The sequence below is a fragment of the Aquarana catesbeiana genome, linkage group LG04, assembly GCF_042186555.1.
Source record: "Aquarana catesbeiana isolate 2022-GZ linkage group LG04, ASM4218655v1, whole genome shotgun sequence".
Taxonomy (NCBI): domain Eukaryota; kingdom Metazoa; phylum Chordata; class Amphibia; order Anura; family Ranidae; genus Aquarana; species Aquarana catesbeiana.
Window position 1 is genome coordinate 442,761,407 of NC_133327.1, and position 15,802 is coordinate 442,777,208.

Sequence of the window (15,802 nt, forward strand, 5' to 3'; positions counted from 1 at the left end):
ATTTTCACTTTCACTTCCACTTTCAGTCAAATTTCAAACTTGTAATGTTCTGATACCTAGTCCCCAGCTGAACACCGCACTTTGTTTCTTTGTTTCAGATTATTTACCACTATTGTTTTGAGGATATTTGGATGAGGTTACTTTTTAAGCACATTTTCACGAGCTGCCTGAAGTTTAAACAGCTTTGATACAGAACCATTTAAAGACTCATTCACACAGGCAGCTGGGAGGCAGTAAAAGCAGACGCTTGTCAGATTCCTGGCTGTAGGCCCGCTCACAACATTCCTGGTCATAGGCCTTCATTTTTGAGAATAAAGCAATGTCCACACTCTAATGAATTTTCCGTACTTTACTGTAAATTTGCAAGAATTTTGTGACATCTGACATCACATTGACATACTAGCTGAATTCTCTAGTGCAGAATGCCATACACAGGAGTAGACATTCTGTAGTTGCCATTTAGGTGCAGAATGTCAGCACATAATTTTGTAAGCCATCTTTCCTTTGCACCTCCTTTCCTTGGGAGCACTACAGAGTTGGAACCACTTCCCTTCACGTATGCTAAGTCCACAGGTTTTAGCTTCCATCACCAAGTATAATCAACGTGCCTTTATTAATATACCAGTCTCTCCCAATGTTCCTTCCTTAACTCTACCCAGCCACTCCCAGATGGCACACTCATTCCAGGGTATTATAGTACTCACATCAGTGGACTCTGGCCTGGCCTAAAAGGACTTTTTCACCCCGCTCATGACCCACAGAAGGTTGTAAAAAGAGTCAGGGTGACCACAGCTGTTCCTACTGAGTTCTGAACTCTCTAGACTGGGATTTCAGCCCTATAGAGTGCCCTTCAGGTCAGTTGCCGGTCACATTACAGTAGCTCTGGGGAGTTTGGTTTCCATGCCCCATCTCACCAGGTCCCCCCAATCTTGGCACTTATATGAGCAATAAATTCACCCATTACACCACTAGAGGAAGGTTTTCTCAAACGGGCCGAACACAAAATTACCAATTTCCCTTTAACAAACTATATGGGGAACAGAGCCATCTAGAGGCAAGCAAGCTAACTGCATCTGCCAACAGGGTGAAACAATAGATAATTGGCATTGCCCAGAATAACCAATCATTTCAAGGAAAATTTAAAACCAAGATTTTTCTTGCACATGATTGGATGGTTCAAGTCAGCACAATCTCATCTCACTTACTAATCTAAGTGATTTTTTTCTTTTTTATGCAAAGTAAATTTACATTTAGCTTACTGAATGAGCTGAAATTGCTCTCACTATAACCATTCAATCGTGTGTAAACAAAAATACTTTTTTTCAAATTTTCCATTCAGCTGACTGGATATTCTATGCAAAGTGAATTTTCACTTATTTAAATTGACTTTACAAGGCTCTCCTTTGAAGTTATTGATCGCCACCGCTATAACCCCCACCTTTGGCTATTGTTACTAGTAGCTCAGTAGCTGTATGATATCCTGTCCTATCAAGTATATGATATGGGGTGTTTTTATGTGCTAAAATGTACGGATGATTTACACAATGTTCTGTTCTTGATTTATCTCTTCTGCACATAAAACTCTTGAAAAGGAAAACATGCTCTTCCCCTTTAGTAAATCAGTGTTTCATAGTAAGTACCACATGTTTATACATGCTAGTTTATACTAGCACATTAATGATAATGTTGTACTTACTATTGCCCCTTATAGATACTGGACTCTAAGTACTTTCTAAGTACTGGACTACTGGTTTCTAAGGCTGCATTATTATACATGCTTTATTGAATCAGTCCCTGGAGTATTTCTTCTCCTGATCCATATACAAGTGCATTAATCCAAGTGGGTTTCCATCCCCGGGTTTTCTATTAATATGCTTTTACTATTTGGGTAAATATTCCCTTTGTCATTCCTGCACTCATTTTACATATTTGGTTTTATCACAGTACCCCTCCCTCTGTTTTGTATCTTTTGGATTGTCTTGGTCTCTCTTCACTTGTCTTTTTCCTTCTTATTTTTCCCCTTTTTTCCCCCCTTCCCCTCCCCCCTTTTTTATCCTTTCTCCCTCTTTTCCTCCCCCCCTTCCTCTTCCCCTCCCCATTCCTTTCTCCCTCTCCCCCCCCCCCTTTTTTTGCCTCCTCCAACTCCTTCTTTTTTCTTTTTCTTTTTCTTTTCTCTTCCTTTTTTTTACCCTTTTTTTCCCTTGCTTTCTCTCTTTTCCCTCCAACTGCCCTCTTCTTTTTTAACCATCTGACACAACTGGTTTGTTTCCTTGGTTCACTTCACTCACCCCCCTATTGTGGTGCGTGTTTATCACCCTTGCACACTCGCACTCCCATATGACCTTGGGCATTTTTGCCTGATATGTTCAACCTTCCACGTTGTTTTTACCTAGATGCTAAACTAGCTGGTCTTGCATACACCTCTTTCCCAATCACCGTGGGAGATCTTTCCGGGTTGCTCCACGCTGTGCTCCAACCAGGGCATGGGTAAGATGTTCCATATGGCTACCAATTGCCTATTCCTTCCCCACTTTTTCTTGTGTTAATATTGTTTGATTTGTCATTTTTCACATTACTGTATCTTCATTATCTTCTTCGCAGATGTATTTTCCTGATTAAGCGGTAAAACCGCGAAACTAGTAGAAATACTGAAATACCATGCCATCTGCGTTTTTAATGGAAATTGTTGTTTGTGTTTTTGTCATTTTGTATTAATAAAATTTGTATATTTTTATTAACATTTTGTAGTACTTATACATATCCTTCTTATATGTATCATGATAGTCCACTTGCCTTCTCCTTATGGTGAGTTTGGGGTGGGGCGCACACTTCCAAATATTCTTTCTCATATAACTTGGATGATGGTACATTTTATATAAAACATTTTCGTATATATCTTATACCTTTTCGTGAGGCCACTCATTTTCTTCGTTGTTTTTCAGGGGTTTGGCTTGGCCCCTTAGTTGGGGCCAACTAAGGGGCCAAAATTAATGGCAAGATGAATGCAGTATGTTATCAAAAAATACTGCAGGAACATTTGTATTCATCAGCCAGGAAAATGTGCATGGGACGTACTTGGACATTCCAACATGACAAAACACAAGGCCAAGTCGACCTGTCATTGGCTACCACATTATAAAGTGAAGGTCCTGGAGTGACAATATCAGTCTCCTGACCTCAATATCATTGAGCCACTCTGGGGAGATCTCAAATGTGCAGTTCATGCAAGACAGCCCTAGCATATACAAGAACTGGAGGCTTTTTGCCAAGAGGAATGGGCAGCTTTACCATCTGAGAAGATATAGAGAGCCTCATCCACAAATACCATAAAAGACTTTAAGCTGTCATTGATGTTAAAGGGGACAATACACGATATTAAGAACTGAGGTATGTAAACTTTTGATCAGGGTCATTTGGGTAGTTTCTGTTCTGATTATGATTTAAAAAGAGTGAACACAATTGATTGATAAATAGCTTCAGCCAAACACTAACCATGAGTGAAAGAAAAGTTTTTGTTTTATCATTCATATTCTCTTAAAAATCATAAATTCTGCTAGGGTATGTAAACTTATGAGCATAACTGTGTATATATATATATATATATATATATATATATATATATATATATATTTCATAATTATAAGAATAAAAAAAAACATGTGTTTGGTACTGTCCCTTTCACACATTTGCCCTAAGCATAAGCATGTTATGGCAACACTTCTCATATAAAGACGAAGGAAGCCAAATCTTCCATGTGCCTTACTAATCAGTAAAGAGGGGTTTACTATAAAAGATTAATTAGTTTACTACTGCACATGTAGATAATTTTAGAACACACACTACACAATATTCTAGTAACAATTGCAGGACTTCTGATTACCATGATTTTTTAATTTTCTATTCAGGAGCCCTTGAAGCTAAAATGCTTAACGCAGTGTTCTGAGAGTAGGCGCTTCCACTGGACTCTTACCTTGCAGGGTTGTAACCATGAGAATGGGGGGTTTGTGAATCCCATTTCTGACACTCCAAACCAGACTCCGTCTTTGAAATTTTCCCCCTGTAATTTTCTCCACTGCAATGAAAGCAATCGTCTGCAGAAAAAGCATTAAATCTTGATCAATATTTTGCATTGTTACATTTATAATATGTTGCATAATCACATCATGAAAGCTTGCATTATTAATTAAAGTTTTACTTTGAGTGCTGAAGTACCCTTAGCCTTAAAAAGGAGTTGAAGATTGCAAAAGTTGCATGACTTCATACAGCAGCTGATTGGCCTATTACTTTTACAGGGCACTGAAATTCTTTTTTGACAGACAGTTATATGTAAATTTGTCCTTATACTTAATATAAAATAAACATTTACTCACCTTCACATTGGGGAATGTTGCAAAATTCAAATCTCGAGGCGGGGTCTGTAGTGTAACACCAAGGTCCATTTGAATCTCCATCTGGATTTCTACAAAAATTTGCCTCAAGCCCATCATTTGGAAACTTTTCAGGAACAAAACTGGGCAAGAAAAAAAATCTGTGTCATATTACAGCACCATAAAAAATGTAAAACGTGCTAAGCAAATCTTATGCTAGTACACTGGGAGAATTAATAAAAAGGTTCTGAGACATATTTTGTCTCAACTGGAGATCAGCCAATCAGCTTTTAAATTGTATTTTTTTTAAGATGTGTGGAAAATGTAAAAGATAGAAGCCGATTGGTTGCAAAGTGCAAAGGCCTAATTGTATTCCTGCAGATATTTGATAATCCTAACAATGTTACCAGCAGTGCTTAAATACCACTGAAAATTATAGGAAGGAAAGTATTCTAGCAAGTGTAATGGCTGGAGAGCTGTCACAGCGAGGTGAACAGCGTTGACTTGGGTATTGTTCGTATTTTATTCAGTACAACATGGTTTGCTAATGAAAGTGTTTGCACCCCCCGAGATTTACAATATTATAGAATTGTGTCCACTTAGCTATCCAAAATATCCAAAGACGATAAAATGCGCCACACAATAAATATTCCAATGTGCAATAAAACAAACTAAATGATATTGATAACATACTAAATTCTATGAAAATGTACAGGTAAACAGATATTAAAACAGTTATATGTAAATATACCTTATTTAAACAATGGACAGACTTTTACAGCCTCACCATAGATTTAACCCCTTCAGTATGTTCAATACGGTATGGACTGCCCTTTTATCTTAATAGGACTCCCTCCTATTTAGGTCTCAATTCTTTTTTTTAATTGTAAAAATAGATGTTGTGAGTTAAATTTCATAGACTTCTGTACAAACTTTTGGCTATTACCATTAACACCCCTTTCTCTGCCTTTCCTTTTCTTCTACCCCCACTTCTCTCTGAGTACCTGAAAATTTTGCTAGCCAACTTAACCGCTTCAGCTCCAGGAGATTTACCCCCTTCATGACCAGGCAATTTTTTGCGATACGGCACTGCATTAACCTAATGCCACGTACACACGAGTGGACTTTCCGGCAGACTTGGTCCGGCGGACTGGAGTCCGTTGGACAATTCGATCCTGTGTGGGTTCCAGCGGACTTTTTTTTCCCAAAAGTCCGACGGACCTAGAAATAAAACACGTTTCAAATCTTTGACGGACTCGAGATGAAAAATCTGCTCGTCTGTATGCTAGCCCGACGGACTAAAACCCACGCTAGGGCAGCTATTGGCTACTGGATATCAACTTCTTTATTTTAGTCCGGTCGTACGTCATCACGTACTAATCCATCGGACTTTGGTGTGATCATGTGTAGGCAAGTCCGTCAGACCAGTCCGGCAAAAGTCCGTTGGACCAGTCTGGACGAAAAGTCCGCCCGTGTGCACGCGGCATAACTGACAATTGCATGGTTGTGCGACGCTATAACCAAATAAAATCTATGTGTTTTTTTTCCCATAAATAGAGATTTCTTTGGTTGGTATTTGATCACCTTTGAGGCTTTTATTTTTTGCGCTATCAACAAAAGAACAGACAATTTTGAAAAAAAAAACAATGTTTTTTACTTTCTGCTATAAAACATATTCAGTAAAAATGTTTTTAAAAAAATCGAATTTCTTCATCAATTTAGGTCAACATGTATTCTGCTACATATTTTTGGTAAAAAAATTCCCAAAAAGCGTATATTGACTGATTTGCGCAAACGTTATAGCGTCTACAAATGATGGGATATATTTATGGATTTTTAAATTTTTTTTAATAGTAATGGCGGCGATCAGCGGCTGCAATATTGCGTCAGATAAATCGGACACCTAACTGACACTTTTGACACTTTTTGGGGACCAGTGACACTAATACAGTGATCAGTGCTAAAAAAAATGCACTGTCACTGTACTAATGACATTGGCAGGGAAGGAGTTAACATCTGTATTCCTAGGGAGTGCTTCCCTTGTCACAGAACGGCGATCTGCCTTGTTTACAGATTGCCATTCTGCCTGTGCCTCGAAAGATCGGCGGGTCCCAGCAGACATCGTGTCCGCCGGACCCGCTGATTGGCTACCGTGTGCGTGCCCCAGAACCGGAAGTGCAGAATACCTGTACGTGATTCATAGGAGCCACCGCCCCGCAGTACATGTATGTGGGGCGGTCGGTAAGAGGTTAAGCTGGCCATAGATGGATCAAAATTTGGCTGTTCGGCAGGGACTAGCTGAATTTTGATCCATCTATGGCTGTTCCTGTTTGAGAGAAATCAATTTAATGATTGACAGGGACTATTGGTAGACTTTTGTTCAATCACCAATCCTTCGTTTCACCAATTGGCTGCAGCACTGATCAAGGTACTCCGTCAGAATATAATAGCACAACTGGTAGGATTTCCTCCATCCACCTCGCTTCTGTGGATGAGGGAATAGGTACAGTTTTTTTCAATTAGCCCACTAATCAGCTATGGCCTGCTTTACTTAAAGTAGAAGTAAACCCTCCTATTGTTTTCAGCCAAGGAAGCCTCCATCTTGGCCTCTGTTTGATCTTCGACTGCCATGATGCTGCACATGCCATCAGTCATGACACCAGCCATTGGATGGTCTGACAGTTTGATGGAGAGCACAACCAATGTAATAGTTACATTTCCAGCACATGCCAGGAATGTAATTGTTTTTTGAAACTGTTAAATCGATGGTCGATGATCGATGATCATTTAGTTCTGTTTTAAGATTTTTAGACACGTATCCATCCATATCTGTATAGTTTTAATTAATGTGATTTCCCCCACCGCTCATGTGTGAACCCAGGCCATAATGACTTCAGCCTGTGTTTACACAGCAGCGGTGTTGGAAACCGCATGTGATTGGGAAAAAAAATCACGCCGCATTCCTGTTCAAATCACACGCAATTATTTTCAGTGCAGTTTGAGCCCATTCATTTTGTATGGGCTCAAATCACACCACAAAGGTATCTTGTACTCGCTGGTATCGGTGCAACCCAATATATATATATACACACACACACACACATATTTACACACACTTGCACACATATATGGTAAATATATATGATCTCTATAGGAGGATAACAAAAATTGCATCATTTCCTATTAGGAAGAGATAGAGGTGAGTAAATTCTGCCTTAGTAAATGCATTTTAAATAAACATCATATTACGAATGATAAAAAATAAAACTCTACTTTGGTGTATGTGGGGTGTTTGATGCCCAATCTTGACATGTTCTTCCAGATTTTGTTTTAGATTCAGTTCCTCTGTAATCCTTTCCATTTCCAGAAATGCATTCTTCAAGGTAAACTAAAGAATAGATATATGAACAAATTTTATGAAATACAAATGTAGTTCCTAACCAGCTGTATTACCAACTCAACGTTATCAATATACTGTTTCTATATGTAGCTTGGGGGCGGGCAGATAGCACAATGAGGGGGCTCTGCAGGGGGGCTCTGAAACAAGATAAGGCACACTTTGAGGAGCTGTGGGGCTCTGCAGGGAGACAGAGTGAAGGCACTGAGGCTGGTAGAGGGTATTGTGAGGAGAAAGAGATCTGGAAGAAGCCTGGAAAGTACTGTAGAGGGCTGTAGAAGTAGAAGGGGGAACTGAACATGCATGGGACAGTGTGGACAGAGATTGCTTATAAGGGAGTTGGGGAGATGTGTTTGCCCTAAATAACCCTGTCTGCACTGTGCTGGCAGATCTCATTTATAATTGGAAACTAAATTTGAACACTGTCTGTCCTAACAATTGGTTAAATCAAGCATGTTCAACTTGTGGCTCAAACCTATGGCAACCCGCGCAGCCTCCTTTAGGTGCACACCATTCAACTGAATGACTGTCAATCCTCCATAATCCAGTCAGCTGTCATACACAAGCTGGCTCCTCACTCTTCTCTTTCTTTCCTACACACAGATAAGGGGTGAGGAGCCAAGTAGATTACATCCAGTCCATCCATAAAGGGTTTCTGAAGGTGGATTCACACTGTGTGATGAGCTTAGTGTCATTCTGGGAGCATGTGAGTGCTTTATGCATGTTATCTTTGTTTCATAAGAAATATATTGCATTACTAGGGCATGCACTTCCCTGGTCTGTTGTCATTTATTTAGATTGTCCACAGTCCTTGTTTTGGCAATTCAAGGGGTGGCTGCAAAGACCCTGATATAGTGAAGGCTGCAACACTGGTTCAGAGCTTTTTTGGCTGGTCACACCTGAGAGCAAGAGTAGGAATAATGGTGAGCTGGTTTATAAAAAGAAATACTTTGATTTTAACAGTGGGTAAACATCCAACGGGGATTTGTCCCACAGAAAAAGATCTTGATTGTTGTTTAAAATCTTCATTATGCTGTTCAAAATAAAAAATGAAATTCTGAACCATTTCATTGTGGCCAGCAACCGGTTACCAAACCAAAACTTAAATAGCCCGCACTCTTCAAAAGGTTAAAGGGTTAAAGGGTTAAATATTTAAAAGCTGGGCTTCTTGCATTGTATGTTAATGAAAGATTTTAAGACTGTTTGTGTGGAAGAATGGGCCAAAATCACACCTGAGCAATGCATGCGACTAGTTTCTCCATACAGGAGGTGTGTGGAAGCTGTCATCAGGGCTGGACTTAGTGTGGCGGGGGGCCCTGGGCTTGAGTCACTTTCCGGCCCTACCTTCTATACATTACTTTAAATAGAACAAAATGATACATACACAAGCTATGTATTAGAGCTACACAATTCTGGATAAACTGAGAATAAAAATAGAGATCACGATTCTGAACAAACAACTAAACAAAATTACATAATTTATGTAACTGACAGGTGGCACTGACGTCAGATAGCACTGATAAGTGGCACTGATGACACGTGACACTGATGACAGATGGCACTAACATGTGGCACTGACACGTGGCACTAATATGTGGCACTGATGACAGGTGGCACTAATACGTGACACTGATGACAGATGACACTAATACGTAGCACTGATGACAGATGACACTAATACGTGGCACTGATGACAGATGACACTAATACGTGGCACTGATGACACGTGACACTGATAACAGATGGCATGTGACACTGACAGGTGGCACTGATGACAGATGGCAATGATACGTGGTACTGATGACACGTGACACTGATGACAGATGGCACTAATAGGTGGCACTGATGACACATGACACTGATGTGGCACTGATGATAGATGGCACTAATACGTGGCACTGACAGATGACACTAATAGGTGGCACTGATGACACGTGACACTGATGATGACAGATGACACTTATACGTGGCAGTGGCACTGATGACAGATGGCACTTATACGTGGCACTGGGGACAGATGGCACTGACAGGTGGCACTGGGGACAGGTGGCACTGGGGACAGGTGGCACTGGGGACAGATGGCAAGGACAAGTGTCACTGGGGACAGGTGGCACTGACAGATGGCACTGGGGACAGGTGGCACTGGGACCAGATGGCACTGTGAGCTCTTTATTTTCCCCTTTTTTTTTTTACTCACAAGCTGCAGCGTTTGCTCTCCCTCCTCACATGCTGTCTCTGTGTGAGGAGGGAGAGCCGGCGATGAGAGATGATCTCATATGAGATCATCTCTCATTGGACACTCAGATCGAGTGCTAAATGGCCGCTGTGATTGACCATTTAGCATGATCTGTGATTGGCTGTGTCCAAGGGACATGCCCAACACAGATCTTCCCCGATGCGTGCCTGCAGAGGCGCGCATTGGTGAAGTAAACGGGAGGAGTCCAGGGACGCCCTCCCGTATCTAACGCATACGCCTAGTATAGCGTAGACGCCTAGTGTAAAGAAGGTACGGACACCGGGACATGGTATTTAAAACGGAAACAGGCGGGGCCCGCGGGGCCCCCTGTTGGGCGGGGCCCATGGGCTTGAGCCCAGTCAAGCCCTATGGAAAGTCCGGCCCTGGCTGTCATTACCAACAAAGGATTTTGTATGAAGTAAATACATTTCAATTAGCGTGTTCAATACTTTTTCCCTGCGTCATTCCATTTTATTACACATAACTTAATTTCTAAATAATTTCAAAATAATATCTGTTTTGGTTTCTTTCTATGTATGGATTGTATGGGTTGTTACTTGTTAATTGTGGTGAAAATTACATGTCAATACATATTTACCTAGAAAAACGTGCTTAATAATTCTTTTACCCCGTGTGTATATATAGATATATTTATTATATATATATCTATCTATATATATCTTTATATATAGATATATATAGCTAGATATATATCTATCTATATATAGATCTATATATAGATCTATAGATCTATATAGATCTATAGATCTATAGATCTAGATAAATATATATATATATATATATATATATATATATATATATATATATATATATATATATATATATATATATACACAGTATCTCACAAAAGTGAGTACACCCCTCATATGTCTATTTCCCAAACACAACCTCTGGATAGGACGCGGAGCACATGCACTCAACCTCTTTGGTTGACAATGGCGAGGACCGTTCTGAGTGGAACCTGTCCTGTTAAACCACTGTATGGTCTTGGCCACCATGCTACGGCTCAGTTTCAGGGTCTTGGCAATCTTCTTATAGCCTAGGCCATCTTTATGTAGAGCAACAATTGCTTTTTTCAGATCCTCAGAGTTCTTTGCCATGAGGTGCCATGTTGAACTTTCAGGCTCTGTTCACACTGAGGCACTTTGAAGGCGCTAAAAATAGTGCCTGCAAAGCGCCCCGAAAGAGCCGTTCAATGCACTCCACTGTGAAAGCCCCAAGGGCTTTCACACTGGAGCGGTGCGCTTGCAGGGTGGTCAAAAAAGTCCTGCAAGCCGCATCTTTGGAGTGCTGTATTTACTACTCCTAAAGCGCCCCTTCCCATTGAAGACAATAGGGCAGCGCTGCAAACCCGCCCGCAAAGTGCCGCTTAATTCTTTTTTGTCCGCTAGCGGGGGTAAAAACCGCCCCGCTAGCGCCGCTAAAATGACGGTAAAGCAGTGCTATATTTAGCGCCACTGTACCGCCAGCGCCCGCACGCCTCAGTGTGAAAGTAGCCTTAGTGACCAGCATGAGAGAGTGAGAGCGATAACACCAAATTTAAAAATACAAAAACATATTTGGAGGGCACACCCTACAATGCGTTCAGATTCAAGATGGTGCTGCTATAAGACCAACAAACAATACAAAATATATAACAGCGCACACATTCAAGAATGACATTTCCTGCAAGAAAAACACCTGAACATATTCATACTCCCCCTCCTCATTACCTCTTATTTAGTGGCCACCAGTGCATAGGATGTATCCCACATAGAGGAGTTCAGCTCCCATGGTTGAGACAAAGGATCTTCCATTCTAGAGTAGGACCCACTAATTCGGGGTACTTTGTCGCAGTAAGTGGGCTTAGCACTATATGACCATATAGTGTGACCAAACCCCCATATTTTTTTGAATATGTTCAGGTGTTTTTAACTAGTCTTGCAAGAAATGTCATTCTTGAATGTGTGCGCTGTAATATAGTTTGTATTGTTTGTTGGTCTTATAGCAGCACCATCTTGAATTTAAACGCATTGTAGGGTGTGCCCCCCAAATATGTTTTTGTATATTGTAATAGACCTTGACCAGGTTTTTTGGGATGGAGCACCCCACCCCCTCCTCATTACCTCTTATTTAGTAGCCACTGGTGCATAGGATGTATCCCCTTCAGTTCTCCCACATAGAGGAGTTCAGCTCCCATCGTTGAGACAAAGGATCTTCCATTCTATTACTAAAGTAGGACCCACTAATTCAGGGTACTTTGTTGCAGTAAGTGGGCTTAGCACTATATGAACACCAAATTTAACACACCTGGTCCCCATTCACACCTGAGACCTTGTAACACATGACACTGGGGAGGGAAAATGGCTAATTGGGCCCATTGTGGACATTTTCACTTGGGAGTGTTCTCACTTTTGTTGCCAGCGGTTTAGATGGCTTTGTGTTAAGTTAGTTTGAGGGGACAGCACATTTACACTGTTATACAAGCTGTGCACTCACTACTTTACATTGTAGCAAAGTGTCATTTCTTCAGTGTTGTCATATGAAAAGATATAATAAAATATTTACAAAAATGTGAGGGGTGCACTCACTTTTGTGAGTTACTTTATATTGCTATGTTTGGTTAAATTTTCATGAGAAAGTTAGAGTTTCAGGCCTTGTTCACATGGGAAAATTAAATCTGTGCCCTGTGCAGTGTCGTGTTTACCGACATGGGGATGCACAGGTGTTGCATGCATCCCCATGCTGGCATTCCCATAGCTGTCTATTGGGACGCAGCGGCTGCAGAAACACAGCCCCCCAATGTGACATCCGTGTGGGTGCATTTGGGGCTGTGCACCCACACCCAGACAGATGTCAAATTAGGGGCAGTGGCTGTGTCTGTGCAGCTGCTGTGTCCCAATAGACTGCTATGGGACTGCCGGCATTGGGATGCATGCAACACCTGTGCATCTCCATGCTGGTAAACAGGCCCTGCGTGGGGCACAGATTAAATCGCCCCATGTGAACAAGGCCTTATATATGAAAACTTCCATAAACTTAATAAATAATATATGTTGCAAATTGAGCACATACGTTTTCTTTCATATATAGCTACATCACTCCTTCGATGCACCATTGAAGACTTCTGATTGTCAAGAAGTGTAACGCATAGTTGGTTTTTTGAGCCATACAAAAAAGCCCTAAAAGATTTAAAAAAATAAAAATTAGCACATGCAAACTGCTAGCTTATTTTTTCTTTATAGATTCCATAAAAGGTGAAAAGAGGCATAAAATCTACAATATAAACTGCTACTTTTTGATTGCATTTTGAAAACAGCAACATTAAATATTTGCCCACATTGGTGCTGCAAAGTCTGTAAAATACCACTAAAAATAAACCACAAGAAAAAGGTATTAACATTTAACTATTATCAAAACTTGTTTCTTTAGATTTAGCGTAACCTCCCTGGCGGTATGATTATTTCGGATTTTAGGTGCTGAAAGCGGTACAATTATTTTGCATGGAAATTTGGCGTTCTATATTGTAGGTCTGTAATTCTTAACAATAACACACTTAAATCTGTCCAAACAAGAGTCTAGTAGATATCCCGGGTATGATAAAGTTTGAAACACAAAAACATAAATTATAATATAATAAATAAAAATAAATAATTAAAAATAAAAATAAAAATTAATAATAAAATACATTTCCCCACGATTCACTATCGCTCAATTCTGCAAGTGTTCTAATTTACTATCGCTGTTTTCTAGCTGGTCTAAAGCCACTTTTGATGTAAAGGGACAATTTTTGGTTGCTATGGACAATCTCCAGTTTCCAGGCAGAAAGAACAGTATATATAACATAAAACTGAATGCAGGGCATAGGACAAAGCACTGGGGACAAAAGGGATGTGAAATAATTTCATACAGTACTGTAATCTGTAAGATTACAGTACTGTATGTGTTATGTTTTTACACTTTTTTGAATTTGCCGCCAGGCCTTGCCCCCATGCGTCGCGCCGCTCGCAGGGAACGGAGCCTGGCACAGAGAGGCTTTGGAGGAGGACGGAGCCCGCAGACACAGCGGGGGACATCGCAGGATCCCGGGGACAAGGTAAGTAAAGCCACACCAGGATCCTGCGATGTAATCCCGAGTGTGGCTCGGGGTTACCGCTAATGGTCCTGAATTTTAACCCCGAGCCACACTCGGGAAAACCGCCAGGGAGGCTACAGGAGTTCTATGCATTACGATAAAAAGCCTTCTGTGTGTAACAGCCAGATGCCCCTGATACTTACCTGAGGTCCCTCCCTATCCACGAGTCCCTTGGCTGTCTGAGACTCTCCCTCCTGTTTGGCTGAGACACAGCAGTTGCGCCAATGGCTCCCGTGGCTGTCAATCAAAGTCAGTTAGCCAATCAGGACAAAGAGGGGCGGGGCCGAACAGCAGCTTTGTGTCTGAATGGACACACAGAGCTGTAGCTCGGCTCGGGTGCCCCCATAGCAAGCTGCTTGCTGTGGGGGCACTCAACAGGAGGGAGGGGACAGGACCAGTGAAGACTCGAGAAGAGGACCCAGGCTGCTCTGTGCAAATCCATTTCACAGCGCAGGTAAGTATAACATGTTTGTTATTTTTTTTTTAAACAAGACTTTACAATCACTTTAAGAGGAGAGGGATTAGAACACCTATCAGGATGTTCATTGTTGTCTGTGTCATTCTCTATTTGTCCTAATGACCATTACCACTGAAAGTGAATCCCAAATTTTAAGTGGTCACCAGAACAGAAATAGAGAGGAAATCTTCCAAATTTTTAGTCTATTTTCTGCTATATAATAAGAAAACAATGTTTAATAAATACTCTAAAAAGAAAGCTCTATCTGTCTCTACAAATGATATAACATGAATTTGGGTACAGTGATGCATGATTGAGTAATTGTCAGTCAAACTATCAGAGCACTGAAAAGTGTCATGGCAATGAAGGGATAATACAGACTGATAAAAAAAGCGGTTAACTACAAGTGGAGGTTACTGGCTATCTCCTTATATTTCCCTGCTGGAAAGATGTCTGATGTTTATAGATGCAGAGGCATGCTTTATGGCATTTGAAAAAAATACAATTCAGTGGGAGACAGTCTTTTCATGTAGTTTAAAGGGAAACATTCAAAATATAGAAATCCTTTAAATAACATGCATGGGGATGCCTAAGAGCTGCATGTAAAGTTACAAAACAGTAAGATTTAACTCTTTAAAAGTGACATTAAAAAGGGGAAAAAACTGTGGTGTTCCCCCTAAAAATTCATACCAGGCACTTATCCAGGCATCCTGGGTGGTCAGGAAATAGAGGACAGCAAGTGTGCAGCCCTCCTTCCTGAGCCACACCAGGCCACATGCCTTTCAACATCAGGAGCAGTAAAGCCTCTCCCCCCTCGTAAAGCACCTTATCGAATGTTGAGGAGACAAGGGCCTCACCTCCACCCCACATCTTGTCCCCCAAAAGAGATATGGGTATTTGTGGCAGGGACCTTATTGAAAAATGAAAAATGTATTTAAATATAGTGCCGGGGGGGGGGGGTGCCCTTAATATGCCTGTAAAGTGGCACATCTGTATCATGTATAGAACCTGCTGCAGCAAATCTGACATTTAAAAAGAAAAAAATGACATTTAAATTGCCAGCAATACAATACCTTTTCTGGCAATACAAAAATGTTAAAAAACAGTGTGAGGGTCCCCCCCAATGCAGTTCTTTGGGTCATGTATGGATTTTAAGGGGAACCCCATGCCAAAATGTAAAAAAAAAATGGTGTGGGTCAATATGGTATGT

The 15,802-nt window shown here is 40.8% G+C and overlaps 1 protein-coding gene across 1 annotated transcript in view; it reads right to left on the minus strand.

The window, feature by feature from the left end:
* Positions 1-15,802, minus strand: part of LOC141140366 (plasminogen-like) — a 198,208-nt gene that overhangs the window by 168,987 nt on the left and 13,419 nt on the right. Inside the window, exons 3-6 of the mRNA XM_073627454.1 lie at positions 13,076-13,182; positions 7,641-7,755; positions 4,371-4,510; positions 3,971-4,091 (exon numbers count right to left, since the gene is read on the minus strand). Of these exons, the coding sequence (XP_073483555.1) occupies positions 3,971-4,091; positions 4,371-4,510; positions 7,641-7,755; positions 13,076-13,182 (483 nt within the window). The remainder of the gene's footprint in view (positions 1-3,970; positions 4,092-4,370; positions 4,511-7,640; positions 7,756-13,075; positions 13,183-15,802) is intronic.